Consider the following 17,224-nt stretch of genomic DNA (forward strand, 5'->3'; position numbering starts at 1 on the left):
GACTTTTCCTTATGCTAACTTGAATATTGGATTGGCAGTGACTGGATAGAAAGGCGAATTATATCATACCTTTCATTGTAAAAACTAAGCTTTTTCTTATTAAAGTCTACTCTGCTAATTTGTGAGTAATTTCCTTGGATGATATGTTCAAATTAAACTAGGCATGAACAAATAGGTACTAGTTCCAATTTACAAATTTCTGCATTAAATACATATATATACATAAATATAGAGATAAAATATGGGTATTTACATGCTGTATGGTATTTCAGCTTTTGCTTACAACTGGTAGAACTCCTGCTTACACATAATGGATAAGCTATAGTTTCCTATTGTGATCAACAGTAAACTAGGTACTAATTAAAAAAACATCTTCCAGTTACAAAAGTAACATTATCTACTTACTGATGATCTTGTAGAGATCACGGTGAAGTTCTGATCCGCACAGATGTGTCTCCTTGCCAGTCTTGTCGTGACGTTCCAGTTGCAATGACAAGTGCCTTTCACCTTCTTTTATACCTGCCCAGAAGCCCCAGAAACAATAGAAATGATCTCTACAGCATTTGTGACTAAGACCTTCCCTCTCATGTCAGTGAAATGACACAGCTCCCTGTTTCCAGTGATAATAAATCTTGGATTCTAAAATGTTCCATTCAGCTGTGACTAAGGAAAAGATCACAAGTTTGTGGACAGTTTCTTATTCCTTTGCCATCTCTCCCGTTTTGTGAGAACTCTATTATAACGCAGCGTTCATGTGCCCCAAGGTGATGGAAAAGGGATATTCAAGCCCGCTGTGCCAGGGCTGATCAGGAAAAATGTCTGGCATGCAAAAGAGGTCTCCCTCCTTTGCTGTCCTCACGGACCCGCATACAGGACGCTAATGTTTCGTACGAGGAACCTAAATCAACACTGATGAACTCTGTAATGCCAGTTACCAGACACTAGCAAAATGGGACTGTTACTAGCAGAAAATCTAACTGAGGTGTTGGTAAATAAAATCCCACTGGATTTTAATGTTCAGTTTGAATTTCATTTAAATCTGTTGATTGCACAGTAAACATATTTGTTTTAAATCCTGAAAACTGGAGAGATACGGAAACTTATCACCTGATAAAAATGCAGGTAGTAGCTCAGGCAAACAGGCAGATTCCGATATGCTTTGAAACCCTCCGAGCTGACGCTATGCGAGGTTTGATACTCGCTTTGTGATCTCTAACCAGGTAATTTCAATAGAATTTGGATATTCAGGATGCGGCTGGACCATTAGGCTGAAACATGAGTGTATTTAAAAGGACCAGGTCCTATTTCTCAAAGTGAAAGAAAGTGAATGTATTTCATCGGTGAGGAAAAATTATCTGGAAAGATTGAAAAGATAATTACTTCATCGCTATCGGAAGCTACCGATTCCTTTTGCATAGGCACAGCCATACCTTCCCGTTAAGCCCGGTCTCAGGTGAATGCGAGCACATTGTCCAAACGGAGACGGGCCCTATTAGCGGTGCTCGCACGACCTCATCTGTTCTTGCAGCTTCTGTGGGCATCAAATTGCTTTTTATTATATTCCTCATGACAGCTTATTTTGAGCCCCGCTATTTCAGAGCAATCAAATAAGCGTTCCTGATTTCATTACGTGAGTCCCGATTGTTAAGGAGAGTGTCACTCATTAAAGAGAACAAAGTGTACCACCAATTAAAGATGACATTTGTTAAATGTTGGTAAAACGGGCGTGCTTCGCATCTTAGTTTCCAGGGCAGCGGTTACACTGCAGTTACACTGAATTATCTGCCTGTGAAACTAAGGTTTCTTAGTTACTTCTTCAAGGACTAATAAGCATTAGCCAAAGTCATGTCCAAAACATGTGGTCTAATTCATCCTTGAACTTTTCGAGTCTCCATTATGTAATGGCTTTTCACTGATGCAGTTACTGGCATCTCCAACGGAAGAACTAATACCACATTAACACGAGCGGCTGCAGGCAGGCCGGGGACGCTGACGTGGGGTCAGTAAATGGGCACCTGAAGCATTCTGTAATGGCCAAACTGCTTTGCCATGGCTACGCTCTTCCACTGGCTATTTCTCTCCACCCAAGGACTTACAAGAGTCAAAATAGCCCCGGACGTGGCTTTGTAACACCTCCTCGAGAGGCGTATGTGAAGACAGACTGCACTGATGTTACGATGGATCCTTGAGGAGCATCTGGTGCAAAGACTTAGTGGCACCAGCAGCGCAGTGGGGAAGAGCTGCTTGCAGGGATTGATTTCCATGGTTTGCAATATTTCTAAAGGAAATATAAATTGTGTTGATTGCACAGCTTACACCACCACCACAGGCATAGTGGTTAGCATTGCCAACTATGATGGGAACGTTGCTAATTTCACAAGGAGAAATTGTACAAACAGCACTGCCAGGTGATATTTTTACCTGGTTTAGATTAATCTCTGCAAGAGCCCTGAACAGCCTAGAGCCGACTAAGAGCCCATTTTGCCAGGGCAGTAACCAGCAAACCCAGCTGATGGGTGTTGGGTTACCTCGGGGCCTCCCTCCAAGCACATTTGGAGCCATTAAAGGTTTTGGCCTTGGCTTCAAAGGCTTTGCTCCCAGCCTCCGGCTTCTCCTGGTCTGAAGGCCTGACTTCTTGTAGAGTTTCCATCACCTTTTTCAGTGGGAATGTTTGAGCGAGGAGGGCTGTGCAAATTAGGTTTCCCAGTGAGTGATTCTTTTGTTTTGCTTTCCAGTCCTCTCCCCAGGGAGCCAGGTGGGGGAGGAAGGGAATATGGCTTGCTGCAAAGCACGAAAGAAAAAGGAAGGAGAAAGCCTGGAGGCCCCGTTGAGGGGGAAGAAGGAATGGGAGGAGGGAACAGAAAGCAAAGCACATGTGCAAATAGCCTCATTAGGGCAAGGGGGATCCTCTTGCCTGGGATTTTAAAACTTAATTAGATAAAGGCTCTACAGCATCAAAGGGATCCTCTATCTGTAGGGAGAAGGACAGACAGATATGATGAATTTTTTCCATGTGCTCTGCTATTCACCAGTAACTGGAGTGTGTGCTCCAGAAGGCTTCGTGCTTCACCAATGTAAAAATCTACTTTGTTTTTTTTTAATATTTTTTTTTCTCCCCTAACTGCTCTTGGCCTAACACACCACTAAAATTCACACGAGCTGTTCAGTGCAGCGTGTGGAAAGAAAGGCACCGCCCTGTTGAGAGGAAACTGTTTGACCACACTTGGATGGTAAATATAGTTCCCCTGAGCTGCTGGTGAAGCAGCTGCTAATGAATGGCTGCTCTCCCTTCCTGGCCTCCCTAATTAAGAGATCAGAGGAAATGACACCTCGCAGCAAACCCGGAGGCCACGAAGACTTTTGCACCACCACACCCGTGCCACGGTGCTGGGCCCTGCCAGGCCATCACCAGCCCTCTGCCCGGGAGGAAGGAGCCAGCAGCAGCACCGCCTCGGTAACCACTGAAAGGAGATGACGTTCAGCTCTTTGAGAGAGCTCCAGGCTTCCTCTCCTCTTCGGTGCTTACAGCTCTTCTGTACCACAGTCTTACTGCTAAGGGGGGGATAGCCTTGTGCAATCCGGAGAGACGTAAGTGTAGGGGCTAGGCTGGCTCCAGGGCCGGCGCCTAGGCTGCACGGGCAGTTTTAAATCCCAGCCCCTGATCCGCTACATACTGCATCATCCCAGAGAGAACTCCCATCTTCCAGGGAATTAAAATTAGAGTTGAAGAGCGGTGAGTCAGGCTCACTGTTTGAATGTTGTGTTTTCTGATTTCAAGCCAGATTTACAGAAGTGCCTGGGACTCACAACTCTATCTGAACACAGTAGCAAGGGTGAGTGTTTTGTCCTGTGAAACCTGCCCTGGAGCCAAGCCTGAGGCTGATTCTTTTTACTTCTCAAAATAGCCTCCAGATGGAATATTTTCCCTGTGCAAAACAAATTCAGGTTAAGCTGAGACAAAGCCTCCAGTCCCTTCTGCTGCTTCTCTAACACCCACTGGGGAGCTTATCCCTGGTTCGACAGCGTTGCAGTACGCCTGGAGAAGGCTGCTGAGAACCTCGACTGAGCAGAAATCAAACAAAAGGAGGGGTCTGCGCGGTGCCATGGGGCCTGCCTCCCCTGGAAGGGGGCTCGGGCTGGGGGATCTGCCCCTGTGAGAGGAGAATGCCGCCATCTGGTGCCCACACCTCGGTTTGCCTGGGCCGGGGAGGAGCTGGGCGGGTGGGTGCTGACCCCAGGTGGGTGCAGGGGAGCCCTGAGGTTACCTGGGGATCAGCTCTCTTGTCCCCACCCAGAGGGGGTGCCCAGTCACTGATGTCTGTAAGACCAAGAAGGTGTTTCTTAAAGGACCATATTGGCCAAGAACTGGTCTGGATTTCATCTTTCTGTACAGAGCCAGCAAACGGTGTGCTGACCCTGAGGGAGAACGGTGTGTCAGCCTGCCACCACGCAGGGGTCGGGGGGTCCCAGCACAGGGGGTACAAAGGATGTAAATCTCAGATATGAAAGATGTGGAAGGAGGTGGGACCCCAACGATGGCGGAAGGCTCACACCCGGAAAGATGGGAATGAGGGCTGAGGAACTGAGTTCCCAAATGACATATCGTTCGAGTCAATGGACTTCTTGCTAACTATTCCCCAAGCGCCAAGTCTTGGGGACGTGCTGTGGCTCTGCACTAGATGCTGAGTGTGTCTTAGTTTAGGTCCATGATGTAAACATTACAGTCTCTTGTTTCACTCTTCCTTTACTTAAGGTCTGAGGCATAGCTAAAAGCTTTCACAGTGTAAAAATGTATACATTTTAAAAGTGAGGGGGTAAGGGACAGGGACTTGTATCCTGTAAACAGAAGAGCAGTTGCGGCAGGAATAAGCTTACGCAAGCTGGTTGTAACATATCTAAAGATCAGACAAGCGTATATCACTGTTTCTGTAGAAAATAACCATCAAGATTAGTTTATTGGCAGGATGTGAAAATGGGTTGAATCCACAAGAACTTCACAAGCAGCTGGCTGAGGTATGACTACGTGTGTTCGGTTTTCTGACCCAAGTAAAGGCCTGTCCCCTTGGACCAGTTCCTGTTGAGACGTGTAATGACATTTCCTAGCAAAAGACCTTTCTGTAGATATAATCATGACAGCAAGTAAGTATTTTTGCTAATGTCTAGTTTTGCTTGAGGAGCAACTCTAAGAGATCCTATTGCTGATAGACGTACTCTTCAGTAAATATTGTCTGTCTCCTTCAGTATCCCTTAAATCTGGCTGACGTGGCTGAGGTTTCTTCCAAATTGTAACGGCTACAATATGTTCATTTTCTTGTATGAGATTTAAATTTCAGAAACCATGACAGCAGCTTGAATGTAACACGTATTTCACGTCAGTGTGGTCGTGAATTCTGGTCACATAGGTAACTATGCTCCACCGTAATTGTGCAGGCGTGAGGTGCCTCTTCAATCCAGCCTTGGCCCCACCAGTTTAAAGTAGATCTGGTTTTGTTTGTAGGGTCAATGCTCTCTCCTTCCTTTTATGGAAGATCCGATGAGTGTAAAAGCTCTGTACATCTCATAAATATTGGACATGAATGGTGTTCTCTTACTGCAAAAGCAAGAGAGTTGCAATGCAGCAGGATTTTTCAAATTATCTTTAAACTTAGAATAAGGAAGAAGGTAGTGTAACACAATGCAGCTTCCCTATAGGTATGCATGTACACATATGTATTGCTGCTCAGAGCTGATTCAGGGTATCATCTTTTGGAGGACAATCAAAATGCTGACTTTTGAATTACTGAAGTGCTGTGTGGCTGTGTTGGGGCATCCTAAACCGACTCTGGAAGTAGGTTGGGGTTTTTGGCTGAATACAGTTGCCTCTGTTCTGACCTCTGCCTTTTGTCACAGCATGTGCCACGTTTAGTTTCTTTATAATAGCAAAAGCAAAATGAAAATGGATTATGTTTGGATGATGTGCTTTTTACGGTATGTGGTCTATAAAGCATGATGATGGGCCTAAGCCCACGTAAGAAGTGCCTTGAATAGAACAGGTCGTATGTCCTAGATGAGTGCTGAATGTCCTGTTTACTTTGCAGGAGGTGAACTTACTTCTGAATAAATCCTTTGTTGCCAAGTCTGTAATCTGTAATTATTTTCATATGTCATGTGTAACTTTGGTAGGAAGTTAAAAGGTCTGTGAAGATTACAAGGTTGTCCGAGTTGCTCTATAACTTATGTTTGGTGTGGCTTGGTTTCTTTTTTTTAAAATATTCATTATTCCAATACTTAAATCATGTTTCAAATGTACATTATGTGATATGAGGCAGGGTCTAGTTAATGTTACAAATGCCGATGGAGAAGGGAGGAGAGCATGGGAAGTCACCATCTCAAAGAAGCCATGAAGTGCAATGGCTGAACAGCCCCAAGTCAGCTTCAAATTATTTCCTTTGTTTATGTCGCCTCAGGAAATTAACCATCAGCTAATTTAGATTACAGTGCATTAGATTTCTTTAATTAAAAGCAGGTAACTGTGAGATAACGGCACACATCATAAAGATACTTCAGAGCATCAGTTACCTCAAAATCCTTATTGTTTTTCTGTCCCTTGGCCAATTTTGACCCTTGGGAGGATTTTACTGAGAAGAGGCTCTTTAAAATACTAACGAATGCTGCAAAAGGTTTTGGAAAATTCTAATGAGTTATACCAGCTGGTCGTCTTGAATTCCTGTTTGGGTTTTTTTTTGCATGCTGGTACAATTCTAGTGGACTGAGGATGCCCCATCCTCTGCACAGTTCCTGCTTGGAAAACACAGTGAACACGCATTAAGTTGTGCTCAGAATGCCTTATCACATATAATATTACTCAGAGTGTTGTTAATTGTACTTGTACCAGATAAATTTGTCTTGTCTGGCCCAAGTCAAAGAGGTAAAGTCTGGATTAAACACAGTCTACGGATATGGCTGCAAAGTGACCTTTTGGGAAGTTGCTGCAGCAACAGCCCTGGCTGGGTTTCTCACATTACCTGATAACCCAAAACAAGAGGTTTGTTATATGAAGCAACCTCTCTGGAGCAAGTTATTTTTTAAACTCATGTTAAAACTCATGTTGTATGTCGTAGCTAAATGGATGTGTTTAGTAAAGCACGCCAACACCACTAGCAATGCCTGCTGTAACTAAACCTAACAAAAATTATGGGCTAACACTGGTTTGTTCAAGACATTTGTTTAAAGCCCCGTCCATGGGTAGAAATGGCTATTAGTGAATCAAAGCTTTCACACATGTAAAACGCCGAGGGGATGATGTTTAAAAAACGGCCTGAATGTATCCCACTGGGTCAGAGACGTAAGAAACCCTTCTTCTTCCTTTTTAGCCAACAAAACAGCCCCCTTGTGTGTGTTCCCGTTTCCTGATTTCGGGGGCCTAAAGTCTCCTCGGTCGTCAGTTCCTAAAGCGAAATTTAGGGCTCGGTGGGAGCAGGTTCGGGCCCCCGGAGCCGCCTCGGCGCTCCCGCCCGCCGCTCTTTGGGGCCGCGCGGAGGCGGCGGGACGAAGCGGCTTGTCAATCAGCGGAGCGACGCCCTCTGATTTGCTGCCAGGTGGTGTCACGTGGGAGCGGGCTGCCCGTATATAACAGCGGGCGGGGTAGGCGGCCGCCGCCATTTTGTCCAGTGAAGAAAAGCGGAGCGGGAGTGTCGTTGAGGGTCGAGTCGGCTACGAATTTAGCGCGGGCTCCCTTCGCGCGCCCTCCCTCTTAGCATCGGTGAGGAGCTTCAGCTCGGAGGGCGGGGGGGAGGCGGGACCCGCGGTCTCGGTCCCCGGCAGGGCGGATGGAAGCGGCGGGGCCCGGTGGCGGCAAACAAAGAGCGGCCGCCATTTTGTAAAGCTGGGCCGCGGGCGGTGGCTGCCGCCACGCTGAGGAAAGCCGGGCGGGGAGAAGGCGGGTAGGCCACGGATTGCCTTGAAGAGTCTGCTCGCCGCCTTTTTTCTGCGGCTGTGACCAGTGAGGCGAGGCGCGGCTGGGCGGGAGGTGCCGCGGGGGTGGCGTGCCGCCTTCCCACCCGCTCCGGGGGAGCGCTGGTTCCTCACGCAGCGCTGGGAGGACGCTCTGAAGAGATTCCCGGAGCACGCCCGGCCTGGCTTCTGCCGGAGATGGCGCTGCTTCTCCCCCCCGGCATGTGCAGCTTCCCCCGAATCCCGCTCCGAGAACAATGGAGCCCTTCTCCCGCGCAGCGCTCCCCCTGCAGGCCCGGCCCCCGCTGGAACCCAGGGGCAGGGGAAAGGCGCGTAGAGAAACACCGCCCTTCAAAGTTGGGGGTCTTGAAAGTGAACGGAATTCCCTGAAGTAGTTTTAATCACAAATATGATATAGCAGCTAGCTTTTGTGTTTGGTTTTGAACAGTCTCCTTCCGCCTCCCCCTCCCTCCGCAGGTTAATGTTTCCTTCATGTCACATCATATCGCTGCTGAAGTTTCTGGGAAAAGCAACTGACAGAATTACATACTTTGTAAGTGAATAAGCCGTGGCTGTGTGTTAAATATACATGAGATTTTTCTTTGGTTTTTTTTTGTCCTAGCAATGCATCGTGACTCTTGTCCGCTGGACTGCAAGGTTTATGTGGGTAACCTTGGAAACAATGGCAACAAAACTGAACTAGAGCGAGCTTTTGGCTACTATGGACCACTGCGCAGTGTATGGGTGGCAAGAAATCCTCCTGGTTTTGCATTTGTGGAATTTGAAGATCCACGTGATGCAGCTGATGCAGTAAGAGAACTAGATGGAAGGTAAAATGTGTTTCTTGCGTGTTTGGCCTGCCTGGTGAAAATAAGAGAAATTGTGGGTAGTGATACAGTTTAAACTGGGAAGCTTCAACTGGCAAAACCAAGGGCTTGACACACTTGTTATGCAATATTTTTGTACAGTGGTATAAGGGTAGTCTTTCTTAATAGTGCAGGAGTAGCATCGGGACAGTTAATTTTACACCTCGGAGTTGGACTCCCAACTTAGATGTAACTTGGACCTCTTGGTGCACATTAGTTGAAGTCAAGATGGTGTGTGTTACTATAGAGGCAATGCTGATCAGGGAGAGTCTCCTTGGTCCCCTCTCTCCCTGCTTTAATAGCACGACAGGCTTTCAGAAGTGTCCAAACCTTCTGTCTGTCATGCTGGAGTCTGCTTTTTTAGACTCTGAATACTGTGTACTTTGACTAATGTGTATCATGGAATGTTTCTTCCCTTGTTGTGCATTCCTTTTCCCGCTCTTGATTCTGTAGGTGTTCTTCTGCACCAGACTTGTTCCCTAGACGTGCTAACCTGTGTCACTCTTTTCCCAGAACCCTCTGTGGGTGTCGTGTCAGAGTGGAGCTCTCCAATGGTGAGAAACGGAGTCGGAACCGTGGTCCACCTCCATCCTGGGGCAGGCGTCCTCGAGACGACTACCGCAGAAGAAGTCCTCCTCCTCGTCGCAGGTACTCCAGGTCAAAGTACGCTCATAAACCTGTTGGCACTGTTACCATTTAGCGTTCTAGAAGCAGGCTTTTTAAAAGCATGTTGATGGATAACATTCAACTATCTGATCATAATTTGGAGATGGCAAATGCTAAAAAAAAACAAACCCCAAACCCCACAAAATCGAGGTGAACTTAAGTTGTGTTGAATGTTGGCTTTTGTCCTTAGGTCACTGTGCAATTTGGTAGGCAGTGCCCTCTATCCTGGACTTGCCCTCGTTCCTCCTAAAATCCGCTCATCTTCTAGTCACACTTTCCCTTTCTTCCCCATACTTCAACTTAGGCTGTTCCTTTCCTTTATTCCATAATGGCAAAACATGACATACAGCAGCTTAGCATTTCCATACAGATGTGTTTCTCCGCTTTGTTTGCACGATTTAAATACTTTCCAAGTAGGCAGCTGTTTAATAATAGATCAAGTAACAGTTGCTTTAAGCATCTAGAGTCTTTACACTTTAGTGTTAGTTTGGAATTAAAATGCCACGTGACGCTCCTGTCACTTGAGCTTTGCAAACCCAGCTCTAAAATGTAGCAGGATTTTTGGTAACTGACACGTTCTTGGACCCAGACTAGCTTGTCTGGCGGTGTAAGTCTGCAACGTGGTTTTTGCAGGACTGAATTTACCTGTTGCAGGTGAGTGAAGTCCTCAGGTCAGGGTTTCAAGCTTACCCTTTTGTTGTTGAAAAATAACACATTAGGAGTATTTGTTAGCTAATAGATGGTTGTACTGATGGCTTGTTTTTCATTTTTTTTATGCTTTTTGGTCCATCTATTAATAAAAATGAACCCGTTACAGAGTCACCATCATGTCTCTTCTCACCACCCTCTGAGTCTGCATTAGCCAGTCAACTAGCCCTTTCAGCGTCATGTGACCAGCGCGCCCCATTCAGCTTGGCTGGTGTCGTTTCACATGACCCAGGCATGGCCAGTCGTCAGGTTGCACCGCCCTTTGGTTCCCGAGCATGCTGTTTTCTCTCAGCCTTCTCTCCAACCTTAACCAAATCGGCAGCAGCCACCTCGACCGCCCACACATTCCCGGCCAATCAGCTCAGCTGTTTATTTACCAAATGTCTTCACAACAACTACAGCAGCAGCCTTCGGCTAACAAAAAAGCAGGAAAAATCCACAACACCCCCTTCGCCAACCAACTAAATACAACGCAACATCTGGCAAAACCTTTTCAGCAAATTCTTCTTGGCAGTCAGTCCGGCAGCCTCACCTCACCATTTCTAGCTTGTTGAAACCAAAAACTAGTAAGTTTTTCCTGCTTATACAGTTTACTGCTGGTTAAAATAAGGAGTAAGCGGCTTATAAGTAATTACTTTTCTCAATCAAAGGCTGGCTGTGCATAATTGAGTGGTAACGTACATATGTTGCTTGAGAAAACTTTTAAGGGTGATACGGAAGCTCTTACACTGTGAATAACGTAAAAACCAGTATATTTGCATGTGAGATGCCAAACTAAATTTTTTAATAAAGCTCTAACAAACTTAGCTTTTCCTTGCCAGAAAAATCCTATCACCTTTAAATGGTTTTACTAACAGTTTTCAAAACTTAAAACAATTACTTTTTGGGATGAACTGGGCCGACCTAAGGTTATTTTTTTTTTTTTTTAAAGAAAATAGTCTAAACACACTCTATGGCATTAAAAATGACAATCACAGATATGCAGTTCTAATGTAGCACTTAATGGCATTATCAATATTGACACTGAGCGCATTTTCACTTTTTTTTTCCACTTGGTATCTCTTATGTCTTGTCATGGACCTTTTTGGCTTGCATGGGTTCCAAAACATTTGGTCTGTGCTATTTTTTTTTTTTTGGAACCACTTGTGGGACTTTGGTGTGGTGTTCTGGGCAGTGTATTTAGTTGAAATGGAAAGTGTTGCATTGGACAACTCTGCTATGAAGCATTCTTAGTTAAAGTGAATTCGTGGTTGGAAACGTGCTGTTCACACTGAGCTTTGTTTTACTGCCTAATCTTTCCATGCCTTTTACTGGATGATGGATGCCAGTTATTCTTGGCACGTTCCCTGGGCCCAACAGTGAGTTTGACAAGTTGGGAAATGCCTCACCCCGTTAATGCTGAAAGAATCGATAAAAAGCCTCACATTTCTTTTTCTGGTTCTAGATCACCACGAAGGAGAAGCTTTTCTCGTAGCCGCAGCAGGTATGTGTCAGTTACCGTTGCCTGGACTGCTTTGTCCAGAGGTTTAAAAAGAAACAGCTTAATTTTGGGGCTGTATGCATTGGCAGACTCCAGGGTGGGCATTGCGGTTCGGTACAAGGGAGAAAGGGGGTTGCTTCTGTCACGTTGCTTGCCTGGAGTTAATATATTTACACAGCTATTAGAGGTTCCAGGGTCATCAGTAGAAGGATATTAAGGACGGAAGTAATTAGGTTTTCTGTTCTGCAGCTGTCCAAGGTTCCTGCCAGTGTTTCGCAAAGTTTCTGTGTTAATATATTACTCCAGATACTGTGAGCCACAAGTACGGGTGATAAGAAACACAGTGAGTGTGTTCTGCTGTTGCGTACTGCGACATGTTAGGTGGCAGTGGCACAGCGGTGTAACAGTTCTGCGTTAGGATCTTTGAAGCTGCCAGAGTTCGTATGTGATTTTTACATTCTTGCAGCATAGGGTGCCGTGTTACTGTACGGGATGCGTAAGTACATGTGGGCACGCTGTGTCAGTGGGGCACAGTCGCTTCCAGTCTGACTCTGAAGAGATTTAAACTGCTGCAGAGGAAGAGATGCCTGTTTACAGCACAACTTAAGCTGTGTTGTATGGCTCAAGCTGATTATTCTTACCCGAAGGAAGGGCTAATACTATCATATTTAACAGGTTTCCCCTTGTTGAATAGTTAAAAACCTTAATTTCCTGAAGGGAAGCTCTTCAGATAGCTTTGTAACCTAATCAGTTCAGCTTTCCTTTGACACTGTAGTCATCTTGCTTTGAATCTTCAACAGGTCCCTCTCCAGAGACAGAAGAAGAGAGAGATCACTCTCACGGGAGAGGAATCACAAGCCTTCTCGTTCCTTTTCCAGGTCTCGCAGGTAGGATGAGTCTTAGAGTAGTTGTGTTTTGAGTAAATCTGTAAAAACTATTGTTTCCATGTGTTAGTAATACTGAAATAGGTCGTGGTGGAGGATCATCTCTAGTTCCTTAGCAGTATTCTTTACCTTAAAGAATTAAATCCCCAGTTTTATTAAATGAACAGTATTTTTTTTAATGTATAAATGTAATTTACTGAGTTGGGCTGGGGGGTTTGAAGCAAAATCTGCTCTTGGCACCTGGAAACTAACGTGTCTTTTCTTCTTCAGTCGCTCCAGGTCAAATGAGAGGAAATAGGACTGTGAGGAGGAGCTGTGTACAGGAGGTCATTAGATCTGAGGATGGGAGGAGTATGTACAGAACATTGTTTTGTTTTGAAACTTCATAAAGCTCGGTGCATTTTTAAAATGTTTTAGCTGTTGCTTTGTTCCTTGTATCTTGTAACAGGTGGCAAATGTAAAGATGTGAATCTGTATATGGTTCTGAGCAGATCATATGATTTGTAATATTAATCCCTTTACAATGTACCATTATACATAGGTTTTTTTTTTGCTTGCGTTGAATGGTAAGCAGTTTGTCTTGCGTAGATAGAATGTTTCTGGTATTGACATGCTGGGGTGTGTTTTGCTGGGACTCAGCGTTTGCAAGGAGGTGTGCAATGAAGACGCGTTCATTGCGGAAGCGTGGCCATGAGCGGTGTTCGTCTGTGCAGAACGAGACGTAGATGCTTCGTAGCACGGTTCTCGGAAAAGTCAGGAACGTCGAGCTAGTGGCATGTGAAGGGAATGACTGAGCTGCAGTTTCATCCGGAGCTCTAGTTCTGACTTCCATTACCTGGAACTGAGCTGCTTTATATTATGTGAAATATAAATTTTTAGCTGTAGGGTCAGTTAATTTTGTACTTCATGTGACTAGAGTACTTCTTAAATAGATGATTGTTGACCATCTATTCCAGAACCTCTGAATAGACCAAATACACAGCAGAACTGACAACTGGAGTGGATGCGTTGAGTGTGTAATGGTACATTGTAAAAGTTACAAATTAAACATTTCTTTACTGTACAAGAATTTTCATGTCACTTGTAAAATGTCTTTTGTGAGATCCTTGGGATTAAAGTTTTGGTTACAACTTGTTGTTCAGTATTTAACTTGCAGAACGGGAGCTTGGGTCTTGTGGTACAACTTGGTTCAAGTTAAATGCGCTCCGCAGTACGGAGTAAAACTAAACACTTGCCCTGTCTCACTGTAACACACCTGCAACAGTAAGTGTTCAGATGCTGTCCTAAGTGGCAGGTCGCTGCCTGTGGCTGTGCTCCACGCTGTCTGGCACCTCGGCCAGGGGCACGGCCTCCCGTTCTGTCACCGGCATCTCGTGCCAGCATTGTTAAATGCAGCCTAGGTCAGCTTGGCGATGCTTGACTTCTTGCTAATGAACACTGATCTCCATACTGCTTACTTGGAAAGCTTGGAGATCCAAAGGTTCACAGCATTTCTTGCACCCTGGGGGTGTGGGTTGGTAACAACACTTAAACTACTCTTTCTGTGTGTTAGTTTTGAAATTGCTGGTCTGTAAACTGAAGCTTTGCGTTAAGGTTTCACTTCGAGTGTAAAACCGTGGTGTGGCTCAAGTGCCATGGGAGCTCCCAAGCTGCCTGACGGCTTCCCCCACCCCACCGCCCGTATCCCAGAGAAGATGAGCTACATCAGTTCTGATCGTGTGTGTTTAGATTAAATCCATCATACTGAACAGTCTTGTGGTTTAATTTCCTTCACTTGTACTATCCAGGTGTGGACAAGACTATGGCAAAGCTGTGATGGAAAGAAATTGCTGCTGCTTCACAGATGGCTGAGAAAGGGTGTGTGTGAAAGGGGAGTGGGGACAGTGTGGGGTTCATCAGTCTGCAGCTGGAGCAGAGGTGTTGCAGTTTAGCTGTTGAGGTGTACTGTCTTGGTTTATTTATTTTTTCTGTTAACTATTTAGGATTATTTATGGTTGGACTCAATCTTTAAAGGTCTTTTCCAACCAGAACAATTCTATGATCCTCTTGACTAGCAGTTTAACATCCCCTGGCCCAAAGAGCGTAACCAATCTTGTGTTCCCTGAAAAGCAGGAAGGCTGCAGGTGGTGCAACAGGTATGCACAGCCCTTAATCGTCTTGAACTGGGAGTGTGGTGAGCTTAAAAGGCACAGAAAAATACATGGATGCCATGGCAGAGGGGTTGTTGCTGGCAGACCAGCTGCTGCTGCTCAGGGTGGAAGTTCAGTTGACCTGTAGCCCTTGGCATCCAGCTGGCCTGTACGTTTATAGGCTGTTCCCTGTGTTGAGCAGCATTCCCTGCTCGGTACAGCAGGGCTTCTGCATCAGCCGGAGCACGTAGGAAGTGTCGGGCTCGGGGCTGAGCCCAGCCATTGGCGCGGAGGCTGAGGTGGCGCACTGTCGCGGCTCCCCGGCAGAGGTCGGGGTGGCCTCGTCAGCCGGATGGGGCTCCTGTCCTGCCGATTCCGAATCAGGTTTGCTCTCAGAATGTTGACAGACCAACTCCTCTGGGGATGTTTGTATTGGATGAAAGGCAGCCAAGGGCTGAGATGATATCATGTGCCATGCACAGCCGTGTTCCCTTTTTTAATACGTGCTTCTACCAGGGTTTGATTTGTGGAAGGATTGCAGCTCTTGTTGCCTGGGAGCCAGCCTCTCTGCTGGCACGTCGGTTCCTCTTGTGGTTACGGCGGGGGGTGGGAACAGCAGGGGACAAGTAGCCTTCAGTAGTTTTCAGCTACCGAGGGGAAAGGAGGGAAGGAAATCTCAAGTGCTGGAGACAGCGTGTGCTGCGGGGAAGCAGGTTGCGGTTTTTGTGCGCAAGGGAGTTGGCAGAACTGGGAATCTTTATCAGTTTTGGGCTTCCGACTTCATGTTTTACTCCTCAGCTGAATGAAGAAGTTTCACAGCAAACTGCTGGTTTTATGTAATCAGGTGGGGTTTTGATTGGGAGCAAAATTGGCAGCTTCTAGAGAAGGATGGGAAATGTATAGACAGTGGCTGTGTACAGCCCTTCTTCCAGGGTATAATTAGCAAGTGTTATTATTAATGCAGGAACGCACAGTCGGACTTAAGGCTTCCAGTTTGTTTCGGAACGAGGGTGACCAGCCTGGGAGTGCTATTGACAGGTAGAGCATTGTGGCTTGGGTTTCAGAAGTCTACTCTCAAATTAAATTTACAAGGAAATGTTTGTGTTGACCTTCTGAGGCCAGGAACACCCCTCACCTCTCCCCAAAGATTCTTAAACCAGGAAGAGCCGCTAAGCAGCCTGTCCTGGCCAGAAGAGGACAGACGGACACTATCCGCTGGTTCCTGGGCAGAACCCGGTGGCTTGTGGCCCATCCTCAGAGACAGCCCTGCTCTGAAGGCTCCTGGGTGATGGCGGAATCTCTTCTGTCTGCTACTTCTAAATTGTTCCCGGGCTGGGTTTCAGGGTACTCACACAAAGGTGTTAAGCTGCATTTCTGAGCTGGGGAGAGGTTCAGCTGCCTCCGCTTTTGCCCGTCAGAAGCACCCTGGGGTTAAAGCGATCCGAGTTCCTCAGACGCTCACCAGCGCAGTGTCCGAGCGCATCCCGGGAGCGCATTACACGACGTAACTACCCTCTGTGCGGTTTGTTCTTTTCTCACACTCTCCCTAGGGAGAGCATTGTGTGCAAATGGTTTTGTGAAGAAAGGGATTTTTTTTTCTTTTTATGTACATGCTGCTCTGTTTATGGCAGAGAAGATCATTTTAAGAATGTGCCTTGCACTTAAAACAGAAAATGGAGAGGTTAAATATGTTCTCTCTTTCAATGGGATATGTTCCACCGACCTTCAGACAGGTTCAGCTGACGGGGGTTTGCTTGGGTGAGAAACTGCAATCTTAGTGAACACTGACAGTAGTTGTAGTTAACAAGAGGTGTTCAAGGTACATGTGGGGAGCTGCTGCAGGTCACCTCCAAAACGAACGTGTTGCCGGAGCTGTGCTATTCTCTGCTCCACCAAGAACTCAAATATATGCTTGATAGAAAATAACTTGTGTGCTCTGTGCTCTCAGTCTCTGCATTTCTTTTGGTTTGGAGTCAAAGGAGACAGGAGAGACGCTGTGCCGTGCCCTTGGGTCTCCCTGCAGCAGCCAGCCTTGCCTGGAAGGGCAGGTTACGCCTCTTATCTCCGACTCTCTACATGCTGCGGTGGGGACCTGTCAGCAGAACCCACCGCTGGAAGTGACGACTGCCCTAGCGGTTGTACAGCTTTTTTCTTTTGCTGTTATCGTGACGTCTTTCCAATTCCCAGTTTTACTTTCTTTCCCTCATGATCCCATCACCACAAGCTGCCACAATGTCTCCTGACATAAAGATCCATGAAGCAGCTGAATGTTTGAGAAACTTTCTCCAACCTCTGCTGGTTTGAATCCCTGCCCCCATGCCCCTGCTCAAATCATACCCCAGAAATACTGTCCCAAAACCTGAGCTACCGTCACCGTCATGAATCACCCTACTCTGGTGCTGATGTAGCGCGGCTTAGCTAGGGAAAAAAAAAACAAGTGGGAAAACTGGAGCATCAACCCCTTTTGCAAACAGGTGGCCGAAGGGCAGAAGTGCAGTTCCAGTAGCTCTGGTTCGACCTTAGATCCCGAACAGGGAGGTGATAGCGCAGTGCTCAGAC

The 17,224-nt window shown here is 46.2% G+C and overlaps 1 protein-coding gene across 2 annotated transcripts; it reads left to right on the plus strand.

Moving 5' to 3' along the window:
• The first annotated feature begins 7,606 nt into the window (after positions 1-7,606).
• Positions 7,607-13,666, plus strand: SRSF3 (serine and arginine rich splicing factor 3). 2 transcript variants are annotated; one of them, XM_075115256.1, is made up of 6 exons: positions 7,607-7,741; positions 8,555-8,762; positions 9,312-9,446; positions 11,617-11,655; positions 12,453-12,539; positions 12,807-13,666. In XM_075115256.1, exons 2-6 carry the CDS (start codon positions 8,557-8,559, stop codon positions 12,832-12,834), a joined length of 495 nt encoding a protein of 164 aa, XP_074971357.1. In that variant the 5' UTR covers positions 7,607-7,741; positions 8,555-8,556; the 3' UTR covers positions 12,835-13,666. The 2 variants fall into 2 exon arrangements, with proteins under 2 accessions (XP_074971357.1, XP_074971356.1); XM_075115255.1 differs by having other exon boundaries at positions 7,624-7,741; positions 9,312-9,461.
• The last annotated feature ends 3,558 nt before the right edge of the window (positions 13,667-17,224 follow it).

Source organism: Phalacrocorax aristotelis, chromosome 21 (genome assembly GCF_949628215.1).
Source record: "Phalacrocorax aristotelis chromosome 21, bGulAri2.1, whole genome shotgun sequence".
Taxonomy (NCBI): Eukaryota; Metazoa; Chordata; class Aves; order Suliformes; family Phalacrocoracidae; genus Phalacrocorax; species Phalacrocorax aristotelis.

What these genes read in the sequence shown, in the direction of transcription:
- SRSF3 (XM_075115255.1), top strand. Translation starts at nt 8,557, where the DNA reads ATGCATCGTGACTCTTGTCCGCTGGACTGCAAGGTTTATGTGGGTAAC. An exon ending in CGCAGGTACTCCAGGTCAAA is followed by an intron (nt 9,462 to 11,616) that starts GTACGCTCATAA and finishes TTCTGGTTCTAG; the next exon opens with ATCACCACGAAGGAGAAGCT. An exon ending in TCCTTTTCCAGGTCTCGCAG is followed by an intron (nt 12,540 to 12,806) that starts GTAGGATGAGTC and finishes TTTCTTCTTCAG; the next exon opens with TCGCTCCAGGTCAAATGAGA.